This window comes from Poecilia reticulata, linkage group LG6 (assembly GCF_000633615.1).
Source record: "Poecilia reticulata strain Guanapo linkage group LG6, Guppy_female_1.0+MT, whole genome shotgun sequence".
Classification (NCBI taxonomy): domain Eukaryota; kingdom Metazoa; phylum Chordata; class Actinopteri; order Cyprinodontiformes; family Poeciliidae; genus Poecilia; species Poecilia reticulata.
In genome coordinates, this window is record NC_024336.1 from 3,053,402 (window position 1) to 3,073,010 (window position 19,609).

The window sequence follows — 19,609 nt, forward strand, 5'->3', positions numbered from 1 at the left end:
AGTCGAAGGGAATGTGATCTTGATTTTATTCAGGGTGAAACTTCAGGGTTTTCTGAGTAACATTTGAGCCAGTTTACATGTGTTTATTGCATAAATAAATTATTGTTGCCTTTATTTAAGAGCAACTCAAAACCTCTCCTTTTTTCTCGCTCTCTGTGCCAGTTACACTACACAAAGACCCGTTGCCATAGAAACTGACTGACAACAGCTCCCAAAAATACCTCAAACATTTSCCTCACAAAGAACAGGACGTTCAGTCCATTGCRGTGTTATGTCTTCAGGATTGGTGTTTATTTTGTGATTATTAATAAGTGATCGTCTGAACACAGCAGTGGTTGATTAGCCAATTTAAACGTCTGCTGATGATCTGTCAGARTTGGTGTGTGGGTCGCCTTATTTACTTTAACTTATCCAAAACACCAAATTCCACATCACATCTCCATGCTAAGCTTGTCAAAGTCAAGCTAGCCTAACTTCCCTCTCTCTCCCTGTTTTTTTTTTTATTAAAACTTTTCACTAACCTGACATCTGATACCCTTGTAATTTGTTATGAAGTTGTCACAGTTTACATAATTAATAGCAAAGAATCCCTTTTTCTTTTAACTTGCCTACATTTAAGATTTAGCGTGTTACATTGACAGAATGACAGCTAAAAACAAGATAGTCATTGTCTGCAAGCTTCTGGGGTTTTTTTTTACCCTCCATCAGGGAGCAACGTGTCTACAGGCTCAGATATATACTGTACATAAATATCCCATAACAAGCTTAGCTCTACCGGGCACTTTTTGTAAGGTCTAAAATCACATTCATGACTGCAAGAATATGTAAATGTTTTAGTTTGGAAATCCGAGCAGACAGACGCTGTCTGCACCACATTAAAATGGCTGTAAGAAAATAGAACCAAAACAGAATCATGTGAGGTGGCTCACGACATGGGGGAAAGTGATCACTTTCAGTGTAATGGTCCTTAACGCAGCACTTAGTGACACACTCTAAGTATCCAGGACTAAATTGCTTGATTGAACAACTCATCTTCATTTATAGGCTAATCCACAGAAGAGCGCTATAATGAGCCGAMGGCGCATGTAATGGAATCTGCTGCGACTCCGACTTGATGGCTTTGACCCTTTCCACAATTAYAGGGCCAGTATAATTCATCCATACTTTCAATGCAACAGTTGTAACAGGAAAATTAACCTGCATCCACTCTTTGTTTTATTGTATTCTGCTTTGTTATCACAAAACCAAGAGTCATGGATGTCGTGTTTGTTCGTCCCTTCAACAGAAAATGCCTCGKTGTGTCAGTCCTCTGTGGTGCTGGYATCATTTCTGAATTACTGTGATGCTTTCTCTAAAAATGGCCCCAGAGGAGCTCTGCCAAGACTGCAGTTAAAAGATCCCCCTCCCATTTCCTTTTTCCTCCTCATATMYCTGTGTCTATTCTGTGTGTAGATCCAATCACCCATTCATCCAATCGGGTATTGAATSAACAARATCACTGACTCGTTTATTCCCTCGTTGTTCATAATTACGCAACTTGGGGAGCTTCAGCACATTCAAAGCAAACAACACGGCACAGGAAGTGACTTWTATGTTATCATTTAAATTTTCAAACCTGTAGAAACCAGTCAGCTGTTCTGTCACATGACTTTTTGCCACTGAGGCGATCAAAAAGCTGCTCATGTGGGATTAAAGGTTTCATTCCTTTCTCATCTCAAGTGGTTTTGTTGCTTTTCTATCCCTGAAGCTGTACGTACGTAGCCGTGCATTTATAAAAACAAATATCTCCCTCACATCGTTTTWRAAAAATATAGACACGGGATCGGTTTCAGAAAAGTTKTCATCCACATAAATCTCTACAAATACACCACTGAGCTCTGATTTTAACATGCCAAATATACTGCTCAAAAAAATAAAGGGAACGGTTCAGTGTTCACTTAAATGTTAAAGTGTTCCCTTTATTTTTTTGAGCAGTGTACATAGGGGGCAATGTAGCACAAAGCTAACMCCTATGTGAGCCAATCAGATAGCTTCAAAACAACCAGGACTTCGTGTTAGGAATTAAACATCTGTAAGTGTGGTCTGATGTTTAGGTTGAACAATTTTTAAGGAGCCTATTAGAATATAAAGTTATTAAAACACAATATGATKTCGATGGTAAAATCAGACCCTGTTCTACGTTTCGCTTCATCAAGAGGGTCTATTGATAAACAGTTACTAGCTGGAGGCGTRTACGCTGTTGAAGTTTTAAATGTTATCCATCACTAACGTTTGGTCGTGTGACATGCGCCTGTTCAATCCTATGAAGCTCACCGCTAACTGCCTGCGCTGTACACAACCATCCTCCACTGCAAAGGGAGAAGTACTGAACCACCCGAGGCGGTATTTTATGTTAATTCAATGTTTCCTCCAGTGCCTTTGCCAAAACTACAGGCAGGCTTTAATTCTTAAACAGCACAAAAAATCAACATTATCGTTCACAACTTCTCCTTCTCTTTGCTTATTGGGCCAGTTGAAATTCTACCGAAGGAATCCAAGTGAATTTGAGAAAGTCCAGACGGCAAACTGAAGGGAGTTAAAATTGCGTAGGAAGGCAATAGCCACGCTAGAAACGTGCAGGATCACAACACTCAGTTTTCTAATGTACGCACATAAGCGCAAACACAAAGTTCTCTCAAATAGATCAACTTTTCATAAATAATAGTTTCTGGTGAAATAAAACAGAGCTTTTTTGTGGATAAAAGGCCAAAACAATTATAAATTAATTTGTTTCCACAGGTACACGTCTGGGCYTAAATCCATTGGCAACAGGAAACTTTGTGTCGTCAGAAAAGAACAGGAAAATATCTGAAGTTAAGTTTTTGATTGCAGAGGACAATAAAAAGGTCTCATTTGTTTAACTGCCTGCTAATTACGCCTCACGATAAACATAAAGTATGTAGCCACACCTCTGGAAGACATAATTAACTAAAAGGGTTATAGCACAGCACAGACAGGAGGTTGGTGGGGGTGCGGGGAGGCAAACTGGCTTCTCCCAATTGAAGATGGACTAATCTAAATGGGATACATCAATAAAACAGTGGAATAAAGTTGCGGGCACTTAGAAGCGTCAGCCTCCTTGCTCTGCCTCAAAAAAAACCAGAGAGTCACTGGCTGGCAGCCAGCCAATAAATTAGAAGATAAGAAATATTATTCCACTGGCACACCAGTGGGTTACTTCTATTTAAAAAGGGGAGGCGGGGATGGGGATTATCGATAATGAAATTACTTGGAGGGGGGAAAAAGCTATATGACAAGAATAGAATGCTTGGAGGTAGATCAATAAGGAGATATTGTTGTCGACAACGCTGCAGTGGCAGGGAAACGGCTCAGAGGATGCAGGATATGTAATCAGACAGTGTGTGTGTGTGTGTGTGTGTGCGTGCGTGCGTGCGTGCGTGCGTGCGTGTGTGTGTGTGTGTGCGTGTGTGTGTGTGTGTGAGTGAGACGCTTTCCTCCCTTCAGTGGATCCAGAATATCATTGACTGCTGATGCAAATTTGAGCTGAAAAGAAAACGCAAAAAAAAACCAAAAACAAATCACAAATATTGTGCAATCTTTGTGATTATGATGTATGTGTTGCATTTCAGATGCTGAACTGAAGTAAGATGGCCTCGGAAAGAACGCCGACCCCTCAGAGCAGCTCCAGGCAGAGCAGCTCTCTCTCGTCGTCCCCGATGAGGCAAGTGGCAAGTGTTCTCTCTCAAAAGGCTTGCTTGAAGGAACGCCAGTCGGAGTAGCAGAAAGATAGTTCAAGATCTTTTGGTGGTTTGGGAAGACCAAAGCAGATTTTCACTGTTTTAGGTCATCTCCTGTTGGTGTGAGGTGATCTGTAAGTTTAGAAATCAGGTAATCTGATGTTCTTGTGCTCCCAAACCATTTATGCCTGACGTTCCCTAGAAACTGGCTCTGATGCACACACATCCTGAGTCACAACTTAGTCATTTATAATTTATCTGTCAGAAACTCTTTTCAAAGACATTCTTAAAAAAAAAAAAGAAGTAACTTGCTCTGACATAACTTTGTGCAGAGACGGTTTGTCAAGGTGTCTTTTTGTGGTGAAGCCTCCAACAGGTAGAGAGTCAGAGACTCTTTATCTTACCTGACTGCAACAGTGTTCATGTAGATAATCCAAAACTTTTTCTCTGTGCTTTTTATGCAAAACTTCTTCAATTTTAAATCAAAGGTTAGCTGCTCTACATATCCTGAACTGATTCTTGTGATTCCTTTATACGATTGTGGCCCCACTGGTGAATCTCGCAGACATTCTTGGAGAACTGTGTGTAAAGACACTCAGATGATCCACTGTGCTTTTCCATAAGGATGTTATTTTCGTAAAATAACATCCTTATTTTATGACAATAATTATGTCGATTCTTGACCATATTTTTTCCCTTCCGACGATCTGGAGGACACTCCGATTTTCAGGACGTCTCTCTTAATAATCTTAAGAGGTATACCTGTTATGTGTATACCTGGGTGTGCTAACAGTGATCTGATCCATTCAGAAGGACGTCAGAAATCTGGGGCATTCATCATGATCGACTATCTTGGCCTAATATCGCACCATGTGTGGTGTTCCCTGATGACAAACAAGCACACCGTCTGCTAGCCAATCAGAAAGCATGTTGACGGAGACACAAAGGATAAACCAAAATACGCAAGACAAGACAACTGTGATGGGGAAACACAAAGTCCAGTGGACGCTAGGGACGTCTATGAATTGTGTATAGTTCACACAAACTATACTACCGCCATTGCTTCTTCCCAATCAGCCATGTTTGTTTACTCTGAACTCATGTTTGGTGTCGAGAGACTTTACAAAATTTCAATGGACCAGAAAGTAATCTTTTATTATTCTTTACCAACTTGTATTACTTCCATAAGGCCTTTATGTGTTGAAGAACTGCCCCACCTTCGGCACTGAGTAGATCCAGACGCCTGGAGGTGTGTTTATTGAGCTGAGATATAAATGTTAGCTCCAGCGTAATGTCAGCGAACCTTCAGACCTCTTTTTGAACTGTTTTCTTTTTTCTCTTGAACAAGACATCAAGCCAACTCTTGGCATTTGAACCATTTTCTCCAGTGAGATTCAGATGAGCCGGATAAAAACACTGTCACAATTCTGCCCAACCCAAACGAGAAGTTGGCTTTGACCTTCGGGTTACGTTCATACTAGCAATTCGTATTTCATAAAACATTTCAGTACAGCAAAGCTAAGTAAATATACTTCTAATTTTTGTCTCACGTTCAAAGTCAGTAAATTGCAGATTCAAAGCTGAAATGTCAAACTTTCTGCCAGACTCATGCGGCTGAGAGGGAAAAACACCAAGAACTCCTACTAAAAAAATGAAAACCTGAAGCAACAACAAATCTTCCACGCTTGTTAAGCCATCACAGATATTTGAAGATCCAACTGGATCCTGCAGTGGTGGAGATCTTAAAAACGTGAATTAGTAAACTTTTTTCAGCTCATTCCTTTCTCAGTAACAGAGATTGAAAAAAAGCTAAAGCAAAACCTTCTCAGTTTATTGAGGCTTTAAAAAAAGAACAGATGAATTTCTAGAAATATTCTCATCCAAAAAACACACCAGTCAAAATTCTTCTAACACATACTGAGTTGTACAAGTCTAAGAATCAGATGCTGATCTGATTTAATCTCAAGTATGACTCTTGCAGCTAACGTTATGTATCGCCCTATTTCTCCTTGCAAATTTTTGACAATCTGAGATTCTTATGTCAGCTGCTTTAGCTGTGTTTCCATTACAAACATGAGCAAATAAAGAAACACAATTGCAGTGTTTCCATTAAATAAGATATTAAATTAAAATCTCATATAAATGAGCTTGTTTTCGCCAGTAGCAACATCCAGATGTTGGTCATGTGACTTGTGTGTTGTAAAAAAAGGACAATAAAAAGTGTTTCTCTTGCAGTTTTTTGCTAAACGCATCTATTTCTATGTGGCTGAAAAACTAGCACAAAAACTTTTTAGTCAAAAACACGGGAGTTCTTTCGGAATTGTCGTTTCCATTAAGAGTATTTATTTTCATCTCAATTTGCGAGGTTTTTGTATCCTAAACTTCAGAAGAGAACCCAGAGAGCAGTCAATGATGATGTAAGTCATTATCAATCTGAATATATAATCTGTAACCGTTTTGCTTTTACAAACTCTCAAATCACACAGCACGTAGTGTGCTGAATAAACTTGGATATGAGATCAGTGGAGCTGTCACCAGCTACGTAGACAACTAGGCACGTAAACAAAGAAGTGATGTAAATGACTTCTTTGCCTTTATCTCCTGTGCCCCCCTCTACCATAAATCCCTTTTGTGCTGTGCCTGGCTCACTAACAGTCAATAAATCAAGTGACGAAAACCGCCCAACAGCTTAATTGTGTTAAAATAAATTGCAAACACAGATGGAAAACGTGCATTCATTTGGCACTTGTGTCTCACGCTCGTCTTTGTCAAACGTTTCTACAGCAGAATCAACCCAGATCGGCTTCTCTGCCTAATTTGCATTTATTTAATCAGGAAAAGTCTGACAATGGATAGTTTTCTGTTGCTTCATTGTATTCTGATGTGAGGCATAATGTGTATGGGTAAAAAAAAAAAAAAGAGAATCATGTGGTAGGGATGTTTTCAGACATTGAATATAAGGCAGGGGTGCCAAAATGTTTCATTACGTGAGCCAATATTGTCGAGTCAGAAAGTAAATAAATTAATAAATTAGTCCAATTTTGTTCAATTTGTTGTTGTTTGTTGGAAAAGGCTGTTACTCAATGTATATCCAAAAGTAAAAAAGGATTTTACAATTTTACACAAAAGGCAAATTTTCAAAATTTCCAATTTCTTTTGGTCTTGACCAAATTTATTCTCAGTGATTTTCAAAATGGCTGCCATGTTTAACCAAGTTTAATACATGAAATAAAAACTAATAGGCTGCAGCGAAGTCGGCTTTTCGATAAAAGTCTCTGGATTGCCATGGTTAAAAGCTTGATTCTAAAAAAAATATATACTTTGCATTCTATTGAACATTTTCCATTCCTAGACAATTATGTTGATAATAATTTTACTCTGATTAAAAATAAAGCATCTTTTACATGAACCATCTTCAATGTCATATTAGGACCATTGTAGACAGAAAACATTGGAGTAAATTTCCATCAAAAAAAATTTTGAGTTGAAAAGTCAAACATTTGATGGAAAAAAATCTGAAAATTTTAGATTGTCAGAAATTTTCATAAGATTTTTTTTTTTTTTTTATTTCAAATGTCAAAAATTTTCTCTGAAAAAAACTTTAATTTTGATGTTCATCTCAGAAATTGTTTTGATTTTCAAGTTTCAAAAGTTTTTTGGCGAATTCCTATCTACAATGGCCTTAACACTCAATGGTATCCACCTGTATTGGGCCAGTCAAATTTTTGTCAATGTTGAAATGCAGTCGGGGGTGGGGGACACACAAAACCACCTCAAGGGCCATTAACGACCCCCGGGCCGCACTTTGGACATCTAGGGGACTGTATTTATACGCCCTCTGGTGCGTGTAATCTAACATGCCGATAAGTGATGGGGTGAAGTTTGAGGTTAGACGTCGTCTGAGACAAAGAGACTGAAAAATGGGAGAACCAGAGTCGGCGTGTTTTGTCTTCGCTGATTTTGGCCTTGGCTGCACATTAAAAGTTGCGAGAAACATCTGGAAGTCAGATGTCTGCCGTGGCCGCCAGGATTTTTTTCTATCAGCCAGAGGCTCAAACGATGTTCTACCAACGTGCTGTTTTTTCAAGCTTGACCTCTGGAAAATCAAGGCCTGCCTCGTGTGTTTTAAAAAGTATGTTTGCCTGCTCCTTCTCCCCGTTTTCTGAGTTCAATCGTCATGTCCAATCAGAGCGACGTTGTATGGGCCGAACCTCTAATTCCTCTCCAAGAGAGCGTTTTGTTTAGCATTATTTGGTCGTTAGCTGAGCAAAATTGCATTTCCATCCATTTTGGTCCTTTTAATGTCTTTGTCTTTAATTCTTCTGAGACATTATTTCTACCTCCAGCTAAAGCCAAAGCCACACTCATCGGTCCACAAAATCTTGAGCGTCATTTTGCCCACATTTCCAGTCTGTCTGCCCAGAAGGACTGTGGTTCTGTGGTGGAGTTTAGAAATGCTTTCCATTTGTTCCTCACTGACCCCCAGGCATCGGACTGCGATGATAATACTCCACAGACATTAGGCTCCTTCCTGCTTTCAGTATGTGTTTATTAAATCCTCCATTGGCAGACTGTCTCTGATCTGGATACAGGAAGATATGAAACAGATTGTAACGTGAACTCTCTTATGTTTTATTTTTCAAATATCGTTTCTTAGGTCACCAATAAAATAGATGACGCAAGGGAATGATACTTTTAGCCATTCAGTAAGACTATTTAAGTCCAAAAGATTCTTAAGGACACCACAAGCTAAAAGAAAATCTAACAAAAAATATTCCTCTTCTGCTTGATTGATTCTGATGACTTGATAAACAAGCCAAACAGCCTAATCCTTGATACATGAGATATGCAGGTACAACTCACAAAGTTGGAATACTCGTTCCAATAGACATTCATTTGTCAAATTAAAAGTAGTTTTTGATGAATAACAACCTTTAAGCAGGTCACTCACAAAAAGACAATTTCAACTCATGTTAAAAAAATATAGATGGTAATGTTTCATTAAGACTTTGTTGTAGAGTTTTAAATCAACCACAGGGTGAAACATCAAATTAGTCTCAAGAAACTATGAAATAACACACAAAAATAAAATTAAAACAGTGTTTCTTACGGGTCACAAATTTGATAAAAGTTTATGTTGTGAAACCGCAACATAAATCTGGATTTTATGGAGCCACTTACTTCAAACCTCGCAACCACTTTGGAATATAACTTTTATACACGTAGATAAGCTTTTTTTTTTTTACTAGATAAATCGGTTTTATTTACAGTTTAGGCTACGATAAAGTAAATAAATGTGAATTCAAATATTGTAGAGGTAAAGCACTGTGAAGACAAATTACATGGACCAACAATATTCACGGGAGAAAAGTACCACAGCTGAACCCGAAGAGCTAAAATCCGCTAATATTTGAGACCAGCTCTAAATATAATCGCCTTTTTCAGTAGTTCACACACCAAATGTACCATAATAAGCAGTAGTAGTCACAGTGAAAACCAGCTTTTTTCTGCTGTAAGGGAATAGCCACAGGCTCCTCTTTTCAGCTAGCTTACTTTAGCTAGCAGACAACAACACTGAATTGCTAGCTAGCTACAATTGCTACCTGTAGTGCTAATCTAGTTGTTTCTCCGTGGCATATTTTACAGATTTTTTTGAACATATCTGTCTTACATTCAAAATTTGCAAGAATTTTTAGATTAATCTCAGAAGTGTTTAAGAAGAAAAAAAAAGTGAACATTTTGGAGTTTCAAAAATTACACATTTGCTTGAAAAATCTTAGAAATTTTCTTAAATTCACTTCCAGAGTTCTATTCTCAAAAATGTCTGTGATTAATCTCAAAAAGTGAATCTAAAACAGTTTCTTATAACTGTTTTGTAACAAATTTTTGACTTTTCAGTTTTTCTTTCTAGAAATTTTCTTGAACCTAGTCTTCAAATTTTAAACTTTTTTGGCAGAAATGTACTCTTCTTTTTTTTTGTTGGTTAATTAACATTTTATTAATCTAATGTAGCGGTTCTCAACGTGGGCGGTACCGCCCCCCGGGCGCGGTCAGAGGACGGCAGGGGGCGCTGGTGGAAATTTTTACCAAAGGGGGGCACTGGGATGCCTTTGGGGGGCGTTTGGTCGAAAGTAAACTTTACCCCTTAAATGCACAACAATGCCAGTTAGACTTTGAGTAACTTGGTAAAACTGTATTGTGTAACATTAAATCATGCTTGGCTGCAACTGTATCAATGGCAGCTCTCCTTCTTCTCTTCAGTGTTTGTAGCTTTTGGCACAGCTCCGTTCTCCTGCTACTGGTAGCTTCACCGCATCAATTCAATGTTACACGGGCTGATGACGTGATTCACTTTGTCTGGTATTTCTGTACATATGTTTTGGCAGTTCTGTGATCATGTTAGGCAGCAACTTATATTAAAAAGTGTTTTATTTCCGTTTGAATACTGCCCGCTTCCATGGAAGGACAACAGAAAATCGCTCTTATAAACATGTAATTACTAAAATCATGATACCCTCACTTTGTATCCCTCTGAAAAATGAACCCATTTAAATAAAGAAATCCCTCCATGGGTGATACCACCATAGAGAGCGTTCATTTTATAGCGTTAACACCGGTGCTGTAAGTGGTCCTGTACGAAACGGGTGTGATAGAACAACTGTATCACAGCACTTTTACATTTCAACAATCAGAATACTGAAATTGTTTCCGTTGTTTTAAAAGGTTTATGTCAGTCTGCCTTTTCCCCATCGATACGCCCTGCACCTTAGGGGGTTAAAAGAAAAAGAAAAAAAAACGACGCGCACATTGCACAAAACTCTGAAACAGGATAAGTTGGACATAAAATGGAGCGACGTACTAGATGTGAATTATGGCTTAATAACAGAGAATCCGCGCTGAACAGTGAAAAATCAACACATGATGTGAAGCACATGACAATTAGGCAGCGCAGCAGGTGATGAGTGAAGATTACTGGTGGTGAGCGTCAATAAATGATCAAATAAATATAGCAAGTAGCCTACAAATTCTTTGGTGGGGGGCGGTGAGGGACCTGGATAAAGGCTAGGGGAGCGCTGGCCCAAAAAAGGTTGAGAAACACTGATCTAATGGATCAATTTAAACAGAATTGTCACAATATGACAACTTCATGTACTGAAAAAACAACATGAAGGAGTGGATATATATATTAGCCCACCCTTCAAATATCACCACCAGCAGCCACTGGATGTAATGTTTTAATTTACCTCATCAGACCAAATTAAACCTTCCAAACTATAAATTTAACAGTTTGGAAAATCCAGATGAGTGAGAAGCACACTGTAATTTCACCGTGTGCTTTGCCTTCTTAATCTGCATTTCAAACCTGTTATTTTCCTGGTGTGGGGCGACTTTTTTATTGTCAGCGGGGTGGCCTGACGCTAAGACCGTGGATGAAGTGGGATGAAGCCGACATAACGCTGCCTGTATTAATCATTGTGAGGTGTAATTTATAGCCGCTGAATCACAGAAAGCCTCAAGAGCCAGACCAGCCAGTAACTCTAATCCCTCAAGAGAAAATCCCGTAACAGCCACGTTTTAAAGTCACTCCGCTGTTTGGTCTCGCACCTGTGAGCGCTAACGCTGCCATACGACCCTTTGAAGTACGCCGGCGTAGTAAAAACCTTGTGACTCATTGTAGTTTGAAGCACATTTATGTTGTCATTTACGGTTACTGTCTTCGTTACGCAACTTGGCTTGACCCACAGACTGCACACAGTGAAAAATTAAGGCGGATAGTGTGTTTTCATGTGGAGGATTGTCTATTCTTTTTTTTTTTTAGCCATAACCAAACTTGACTCACACCCTGTGATGTGGGAGTCTGTCAAGCAAGCGTGGATTCTGTCTCTACTTTTTGCTGCGCTTTGTGGGAATTTCCTGAGTCTGTGTGGCTGACATGTTAACAACGGCATATTAGGGAAATTGTGGATATGAAATAGGGGGGAAAGAAACAAGAGGACATTTTTGTCAAAAAACAATTTAAAGATTAATCTCAGAAATTTTCTAGAAAAAATTTGAATTTTTGAAAAAACTAAATTTTTTGAGAAAATTACATAAACATTGATATAAAAAACACAGACATTTTGAGATTAATCTCAGAAATTTTCTAGAAAATCAGACATTTGTGAGTTTCAAAGGTCAAAAATTTGCTACAAAAAACTCCTCAAAAATGTTTAAGAAAAAAAGCTTGAAAAGTTGAAAATTTGCTAGAAAAAATCTTAAATTTTGACATTAATCTTAGAAATTTTTATGAAAAAAACTCTGAAATATTTGAATTTTTATTGTTTGAAAATATGGATTTATGATGAAAAAATCCATAGCGGAACAAACATAGTACTTGGAAGAATTTTTTTTTTTTAGCAGATCATACAAAGTCACACACATACAAAATTATTTTATGAAACGCTACAATGAGAATCAGATTTGTGTTGTGAAACAATAGATATAAGAAAGATTAGAAATGTTGGGAAGTGGAGGTAGAAAAATAAAAAATTATGCTTCAAAAATGCTTCAAACTCCAAATATTTAAGCACTTCGTTTTCAAAGTACCAGCAGGAATAGAATAAAAAATAAATTTAAAAACAGCCACTACATCTATAACCATTTGATAAGTTAATAATATCCACACATCTGTACAAAATAGAAAGCATATAAAGCTGGCCTGAAAAATTCACAGATTTGTGGCCAAACAATCTTCAATCTTTCCTTGTTTTAAGTGGCTATTGTTCAGCTTTTTTTAATCTTCTGGGTAATTTCAAAACGTAATTATAAAACTGATCAAAGTGGGTTTTTTTTCTTCTTTTTTAATAAAAGCCCGTATTGACATACTCCAGTTCCCATCTTCAGCATGTCTCACCTTATTAACTGGAATTGATTCGTGCCACGCTGCTTATTTTTCACAGCTTATTTTCACCTGGACAAACAGAGCAGCTGATAACAGGAGCTTCTGATTTGTGGTAAACTGGAGAAGCATCACACGCACAAGCACACAGACCTTCTCTATAGTCGTAAAGTAACAAGCCCCCTGATAGTTTCAAACATCGAGTCAGCTCGTCATCCCTGAACTCAGAGATCACAGTGAGGACCGCTCCATCAGAACTCCATGTGCCTGAAGTACTTTCTGTATGCACTCGCTACTTGAGCACATCCAAATTAAAAAGTGACTCATCCAAAAGTTGAATTCATTAACAGCTCAGGAGGACTGAATTTTACTGTTGACATTTATCAGAGGAATCTGTTAAGACATAATCATCAAAAAACAAAAGAAAAACATCAAACAAATACATGTTAGCTAGCTTGAACCACTTTTCCCGCCGCCGTCACCGACTCGGCCAGCAGCTACCTGCAGCAGTGACAGTGATGCGTCGTGTCCCCAGGAACCCGCCGCTCTACGAGATAATAGAGCCGCCGTCGCCTGACCCTCTCTTGGACATGCATGTAAATATCTGTCATTCCCTCTAAGCCGTAGTGCACCACTTCCCCTCCTTTGGAAAACAAACCGGTTATTATTTTGTGAGGGTGATGTTTTGTGGCTCGTCGGGAGTTGGAGGGGGGTGTAAATCAGGACGGGTTCATCCTCATGTGAGACTGGTTATGTAACTGAGAGGGATGGCAATAAACGGTCACATTTGGTTTGGTCCAAACAATGAGACTCTATTCTGTTGCTTTCATCCCCGTCCTCGAGACTAAATTTGTTTTTGTTTCATTATTTTGTAGAATCAAGGATGACACAGAATAGTAAATTGCATTGCTGGTTTTCAGACTCTATATTTTGTTATGCAAAACACACACACACGCGCACGCGCGCACGCACACACACACACACACACACACACGCACACACACGCACACACACACGCACACGCACCCATGCACACTCACTGTTTAAATCTATCCATTAGTCCAAAACCATAAAAGCCATACTTTTTGTAGAACGCAAGGGAAATGTTGGCAAATTATCGCCTTGGGCGGGAACGTGCCCCTTACCGAACATGTCACTCTCAGAAGAAACTGTTGACCTAGGCACTGCTTTTTACACACACCTTTGGAGGACTGTAATAAAGTATAACATTTCCTTCCTGATCACCCTCAAAAATTTAACCAAACGTCAATAAGACTGAAGACGAAGTACCAGGTTTGTCTTTCATGGTCCGCATATCTGAACTAGTTAAGCCGTTCTTTTTTTTTTTATGAGAATATGTTTTAATTAGGACTTTTATCTTGACTTGTTTTTCATGAATTTGATGTTTTACATTTTAACGCAATGTTTGAACTTTTTTTTTGGGCTGCAACCTCCGTATTCACGTTTCTGGAACGCCGGTAGCTCTGAAGCGCAACTGACATCTGCAGACGACGGCGATGAACAGCAAAACTGCTGGTCTTGGCCCACTGGGGGGTTAACATTTGCCTCAGAAAACAATCTGATGCGACACTGGATACACAAATACTGTTGTGTTGTGGTTTTGCTAAAAGGAGCTAACCTATTACTGCAGCCATTGAAGCCTAAAATAGCATCTCAATGCTAAACATGTTGCAAAAGCACAGACGCCAACGCCAATATCACTATCTGTAGTCCACGGTTCTAAAGAACTGAATTGGCTTAATATCACTTAGAATCTGATGATTGGATAACCTAATTAACAGATAATAAATAATACATTTCTATGTTGTTGAGCTCTTGTGTCTTCAGACCCTGCATACTCATGGTACAAAATAATTGGGTAGTAAGCAGGGAAGCCATGAGTTGCAGCTAAATTTGTTGATTCTGTCTTTCCATTGTTTGCTCTTCATGTGTTGATAGACATTGTGCATTTTACCAGTTTGTTTGAGTTTTATTAGTTTGTTTATAAGTCACTCAAAATTACTCAAAAATGCAACATAAAGCTGCTAATTGTGAAAGAACAGTGGGGTTTTCTTTGGGACTGCATGCAATGAAACTGGAGTACCTGGAGAAAATATCATGATAAACTCAGACCAGCTCAGTCTAAGGCTGTAAGATCACTTCTCACCTCTCCATGATGAGAGGTAAGTCCTAAATACCAGACCAAGATTCTTACCCCATGCAGAATTACTTAAATATGTCAAATGAGGGCTGGTATGAAGCCTGACAATTGTTTCGCTCTTGTTCTGCAAAAAGGTAAGACTGTAGCTCAGGATCGAGCAGCAGATCAAGAGGACAATCTGAAGCACAGCATCAAGAACTAATACAGGACGGGTTTCAGGAAATCTCCGAAAATACTCCAGCATCCAGAGTCTGTAACGGCGCTTAATTAAATACTTTTGAGAAGACCTAAAAGCGGCCGCACATGGCCACTCGCACTCCACCCTAATTGAGTTTGATCACTTCTGCCAAGAAAAAGAAGAAAAGCTTTAAGAGGAAAGCTGTGCCAACCCTTCCCCAAAGAGACCTGAGGCCGGAGCTGCCAAAACGTCCTAAACCAAGTACTTAGCAAAGACACTTATATAAAGTATGCTTGTATAAAATGCCACTTCTTGTTAAGAAGAGTCTGAGAGACAGTAAACGCTGAGAACCTGCAGCATCTCTCCGCGTCCTCTTCAGTTACGACGGCGTCAAATGTGGGTAGTTTGACTCAAACCATGAGTCACTTCTGTGTGATCGCTCCCCGGCAAACCGCGTCAACTGGCATGGTTTACAAGTGTTTAACAATATGAAGCACAAAAACATCAGAAGGAGTCACAAAACAGAAGTGGGGCTCAGTTTTCTTTGACAACCAGGATCATTCAGGGAGAAATAACTTTGTTCAGACAGCAACTAAAGATTGAACCTCATCCATTCTCAGGGGCTTCCATTGTCACTGTGAGGCCATTTACCCCACTTAGTACAACAAGCTCCTTATAAATGACCTTTGCTCCCCGTAACACTGCGTCCTTATTTATTCCACTCCATATTCACAGCTTATTGGATCTTTATCTCCTTTCTAGCATTACAGAGATTAAATCAGAATGTTGTTCACCAAAGAACTTTCTGAAACTTCAAGCTGCAGTATGTAACTTTTAGAAACAATGTTTTTATATATACGTATATTAGAGATGTGCCGATCAGGTTTTTTCCTGCCGATACCGATTCCGATCACCCATGAGGGCCGATCATCGATTCCGACCACATAATTTTTTTTTTTTTTAATCATAAACACTACCGGTTACATTATGTGGAAAAAGGAACCATGAATTAACCTTAATTTAGACAAAAACTTGTTTTTAATAATTTTTTCCAAGAAGAAAACTAAACAAAACAGGCATTGTGCAAATTGTACTGCTATCAGTAATACTATCTTTAACAGACTGATAACATATGAAGGCTCTGAAGAGGCTAAATAATGCAAAGAGCCAAAATAAAACCTCTCAACATTGCCAAAAAAATTCAAGTATAAAACTTGACATTCAAAGGCTCCATTACAATAAACAGTCCTGAGTTACTGACTGAAAACTTCCTGATAGCATGGCGGCTAGCTGATTACTGCTAGTTCTGATTGGCTGTTTCTGACTGAGACGGAGTAATTATGCAGAACAGGGAGGAGATCAATTATTTTTTTAGAGATTATCTGTCTCATGCTGGGACAGCGAAAGTTTTAATACGTATGTAACATTGACTTTTTTAAGTTAGATGCTGCAGCTTTAAACAGAGGTTCGGTGTGAGAGTCACTACTAGATGGAGCAGAAGCAGCGCTCCGTCTGTCAAATATTACTACCTGTATCGCGTAGCAGTGGTTCAACAGCGAGAACAGAACCAGCGTCTTACATCGCAGCTCGAAGATTTAAATAATTTTGCGAGTTATTTGTTTAGCTTTCTGACCGTCATGCTAATCTGGGTGAGTGTTTGTAGCTGTGCGCTGCTTTACCTGCTATCTGATCCTCCATGCCTTTTTTACTGCAGTGAGCCTCGATGTAGCCAAACTCCGTCAAGAATGGTATTGTTTTTATGCCATATTAGATTCGTTGTGTTGATGCATTTTGACGTGCTTCACCCCCACGTGGTTCAATTTTCCGCCGCAACAAGCAAACGTTCCCATTCACTCAGTGCATTATAGTTCCACATCGCTTAGGATTTGTTGCTGCGCATTTGCGCAGTGTGAAGGAAAGAGGAGACCAGCTGAACAGGGAGGCTGCGAAATGAGATGCAGGTGATCAGTTTGTGTGATCGGCAACAAGAGACCATGATCGGCGATCACTGATCATACACTTTGTCACGGAAATCGGCTGATTATGATCGGTGGCCGATCGATCGGCACACCTCTAATGTATATATATTTGTTCAAATCATCACCGTGTTGTCACATAACAAGATGGAAAAAAAATCTGTGGAAAAAAATCTGTGGCGTTTCTCTTCCTCCTTCCTGTTCTCCTACTGCCATCTGCAGACCATGCCTGGTCAGAAACAACCAGTCAGAGTTAGTGGGAGGGTTTTAGCGCTGTTAATTGAGGTCATGTACACGCTGCTCAACGTGGTAATGGCAGACAGATAACTTACTGTTATAGACATGTTGCATGTTAATGTTTACATCCGGAAGTTGTGAACATGCGCACAGAGCTGGGAGACGAAAAGACGATTTGTGAAAAGATGAACAATTACAAGGAGATATAAAATAAAACAGACTAAACACCAAGCGTTAAAAACATGTATGAAAGTGACAAGATAAGATACCTCATTATTTCTTCTAAATTTCCTACTTTATCATGTCGCTCACAGATGTGTGAAAGACGGCTCCATTTTGTTCAACGATGATTCATCCTCCTGCCACCAATTTTTTTTAGATTACATGTTTCCAGAGAAAAGCCGATGTGCGGCGTAGCATTACCCAAACGGCACAGGAAGAGGCCAGTGAGCGAAGGCGGCGAGTATCCATCTTCATTAGAGATCCTCCTCTGTTGACTCAAAGCGGGGCCGGCCTCTGTGGCCATCGATCCAGCTCCTTCCAGGAAGCCTGGGGTTCGCCGTCCCCCTCTAAAGCCTCCGGTCATTTGGGTCAGCGCTGGGAGAGATTGAAGTGGGGGGGGAGTGTTTACCTGCTGGAGCTGTCGTCTCACTGAGGGGTTGAGCTAACAAAAACAAAAGCTAGCGAGTATTGACAAAATTGACCTGTGATGCACGCATTGATTGCTGCAGTTTGCGACGGATGTTTATGGTTTCTGCTTTTGATGGAGTTGAGGGGAACGAGCTGCTCTTGGCTGGTTATAGTTTGCAACCAAGCATAGTTTGTTTTTCTTCTTTTGTGGTTGGCAAACCTTTAGTTCAAAAGGTCCACATTTAGAACAAGTGAGGATGAACTTTGTTTCATTAAACTTCCTTAAAACTTAAGCAAACTGACTTTAACTTAACTTAAAGGGACAGTATTATGTATTTTCCAGCCTCACAGGACAATAGGACAACCAGGTAACTATGTTAACTTCAGTTGTTAAAAAAATGTGATAAATATCAAATATGACTTAAAAGAAATTTGACTTAATACTTTAACACCTTGAAATTTTTTGCCTCTGTCTCTTTAAAAACTCCTGATGTTTCCAACACGCTGCCTTCAGGAAGTCAACATGTTTACAAGTGTTGGTTGGAGCACTGGACTGACAGGTAGCTCCTATGATGAGTTCAGCTGATGCCCAGTTTCACCAGGTGTTTGCTAATTGCTGCTGGCTAGTCTGCAGGAGCAGAGGGCGGGAGGGGGATCGAAGGGGAGTGCTGCTCAGAGGCCCAGAGGCAGAAGCTAAGAAACTTGGCAGCTGCAGATCTGAGGAGGAGGAGGAGCTTTATTCTCAAAGGTGGACAGAGCTCAGCTCCTTCAGACTAGCCAGCAGCAATCAGCAAACACCTTGTGAAATTGAGAATCAGATGAGCTCATTATAGGAACTTCTCAGTGAAACGTGGGTAAAAACGTTGTTAAAGGGTTAATGGAGGAGCCATGTTGTGATGACTTTCTGAAAGCGGAGTTACATAAAGAGCAGGAGGTTCTTAAAGAGACAGAGACCCAATGTCAGGGTGTTAAATTCTGAAATCTTTTTTTAAGTCATTTTTGATATCTCCAGCATTTTTATAACGACTGAAGGTAACAAAGGTCCTTGATTATGCTATAAAATGGTATCATGTGCTTGGAAAATACATACCACAGTCCCTTTAAAGGATTTCTCAAACGTACAACAAACACTTCAGGTCCTTTTTAATGAAATTTCAACATGATGTAAAGCTCAAAAAAGTCAATTCTACATGAAGCTGTCCCATTAAATGTTTTTTTTTATTTTAAATGTCTCAACAAATATCTTCATTTTTTCCCTCCAGTACCCGCATGCAGACCCTGCAGGTGGACTCAGTCCAGCGGTGGATGGAGGACCTCCGCCACATGACCGAGGTGGAGTGCATGTGCGTCCTTCAGGCCAAGCCCATCGGCGTGGACGAAGACTCCCACCAGGGGGAGCTCATAGTGACGTCCGGGATCGGCGCGGGCGACCACGTGGCCAGGAACAACCTGCAGACGCTCCTCCGGCGGGCGCTGGTGGTCAGCACGGAGCTGGGCAAGATGTTTCAGCGGCTGGAGAAAGGCCGCTGGCAGAGGGTCCACAGCACGGCCGTACGCGCCAACTGCCATGTGCGCTCGCTGGTCCACGAGTACAGCGCCGCCCGGAGCACGCCGCCGGAGATGCAGAAGGTGGGTGAGGGTTGACTTTGGTTTTCCGCCAGAAACATTGATGAGGATATGATATAAGATTTTTACGGAAGAGGATTAGGGCCACTGGGGGAAAAAAATAAAACAGTTCTGACTTTAATCTCAGAATTCTGAGTTTAAAGTCAGAATTCTGATAAAAAAAAGTCAGAATTCTGAGTTTAAAGT

General features: G+C 39.8%; 1 protein-coding gene across 3 annotated transcripts in view; it reads left to right on the plus strand.

Annotated features, from left to right (window-relative positions):
* Nucleotides 1–19,609, plus strand: part of insc (INSC spindle orientation adaptor protein) — a 61,446-nt gene that overhangs the window by 20,695 nt on the left and 21,142 nt on the right. For all 3 annotated transcript variants that reach the window (XM_008410812.2, XM_008410814.2, XM_008410813.2), the window contains exons 2-3: nt 3,630–3,721; nt 19,060–19,426. In XM_008410812.2, the coding sequence (XP_008409034.1) occupies nt 3,648–3,721; nt 19,060–19,426 (441 nt within the window). In that variant the 5' untranslated portion in view covers nt 3,630–3,647. The remainder of the gene's footprint in view (nt 1–3,629; nt 3,722–19,059; nt 19,427–19,609) is intronic.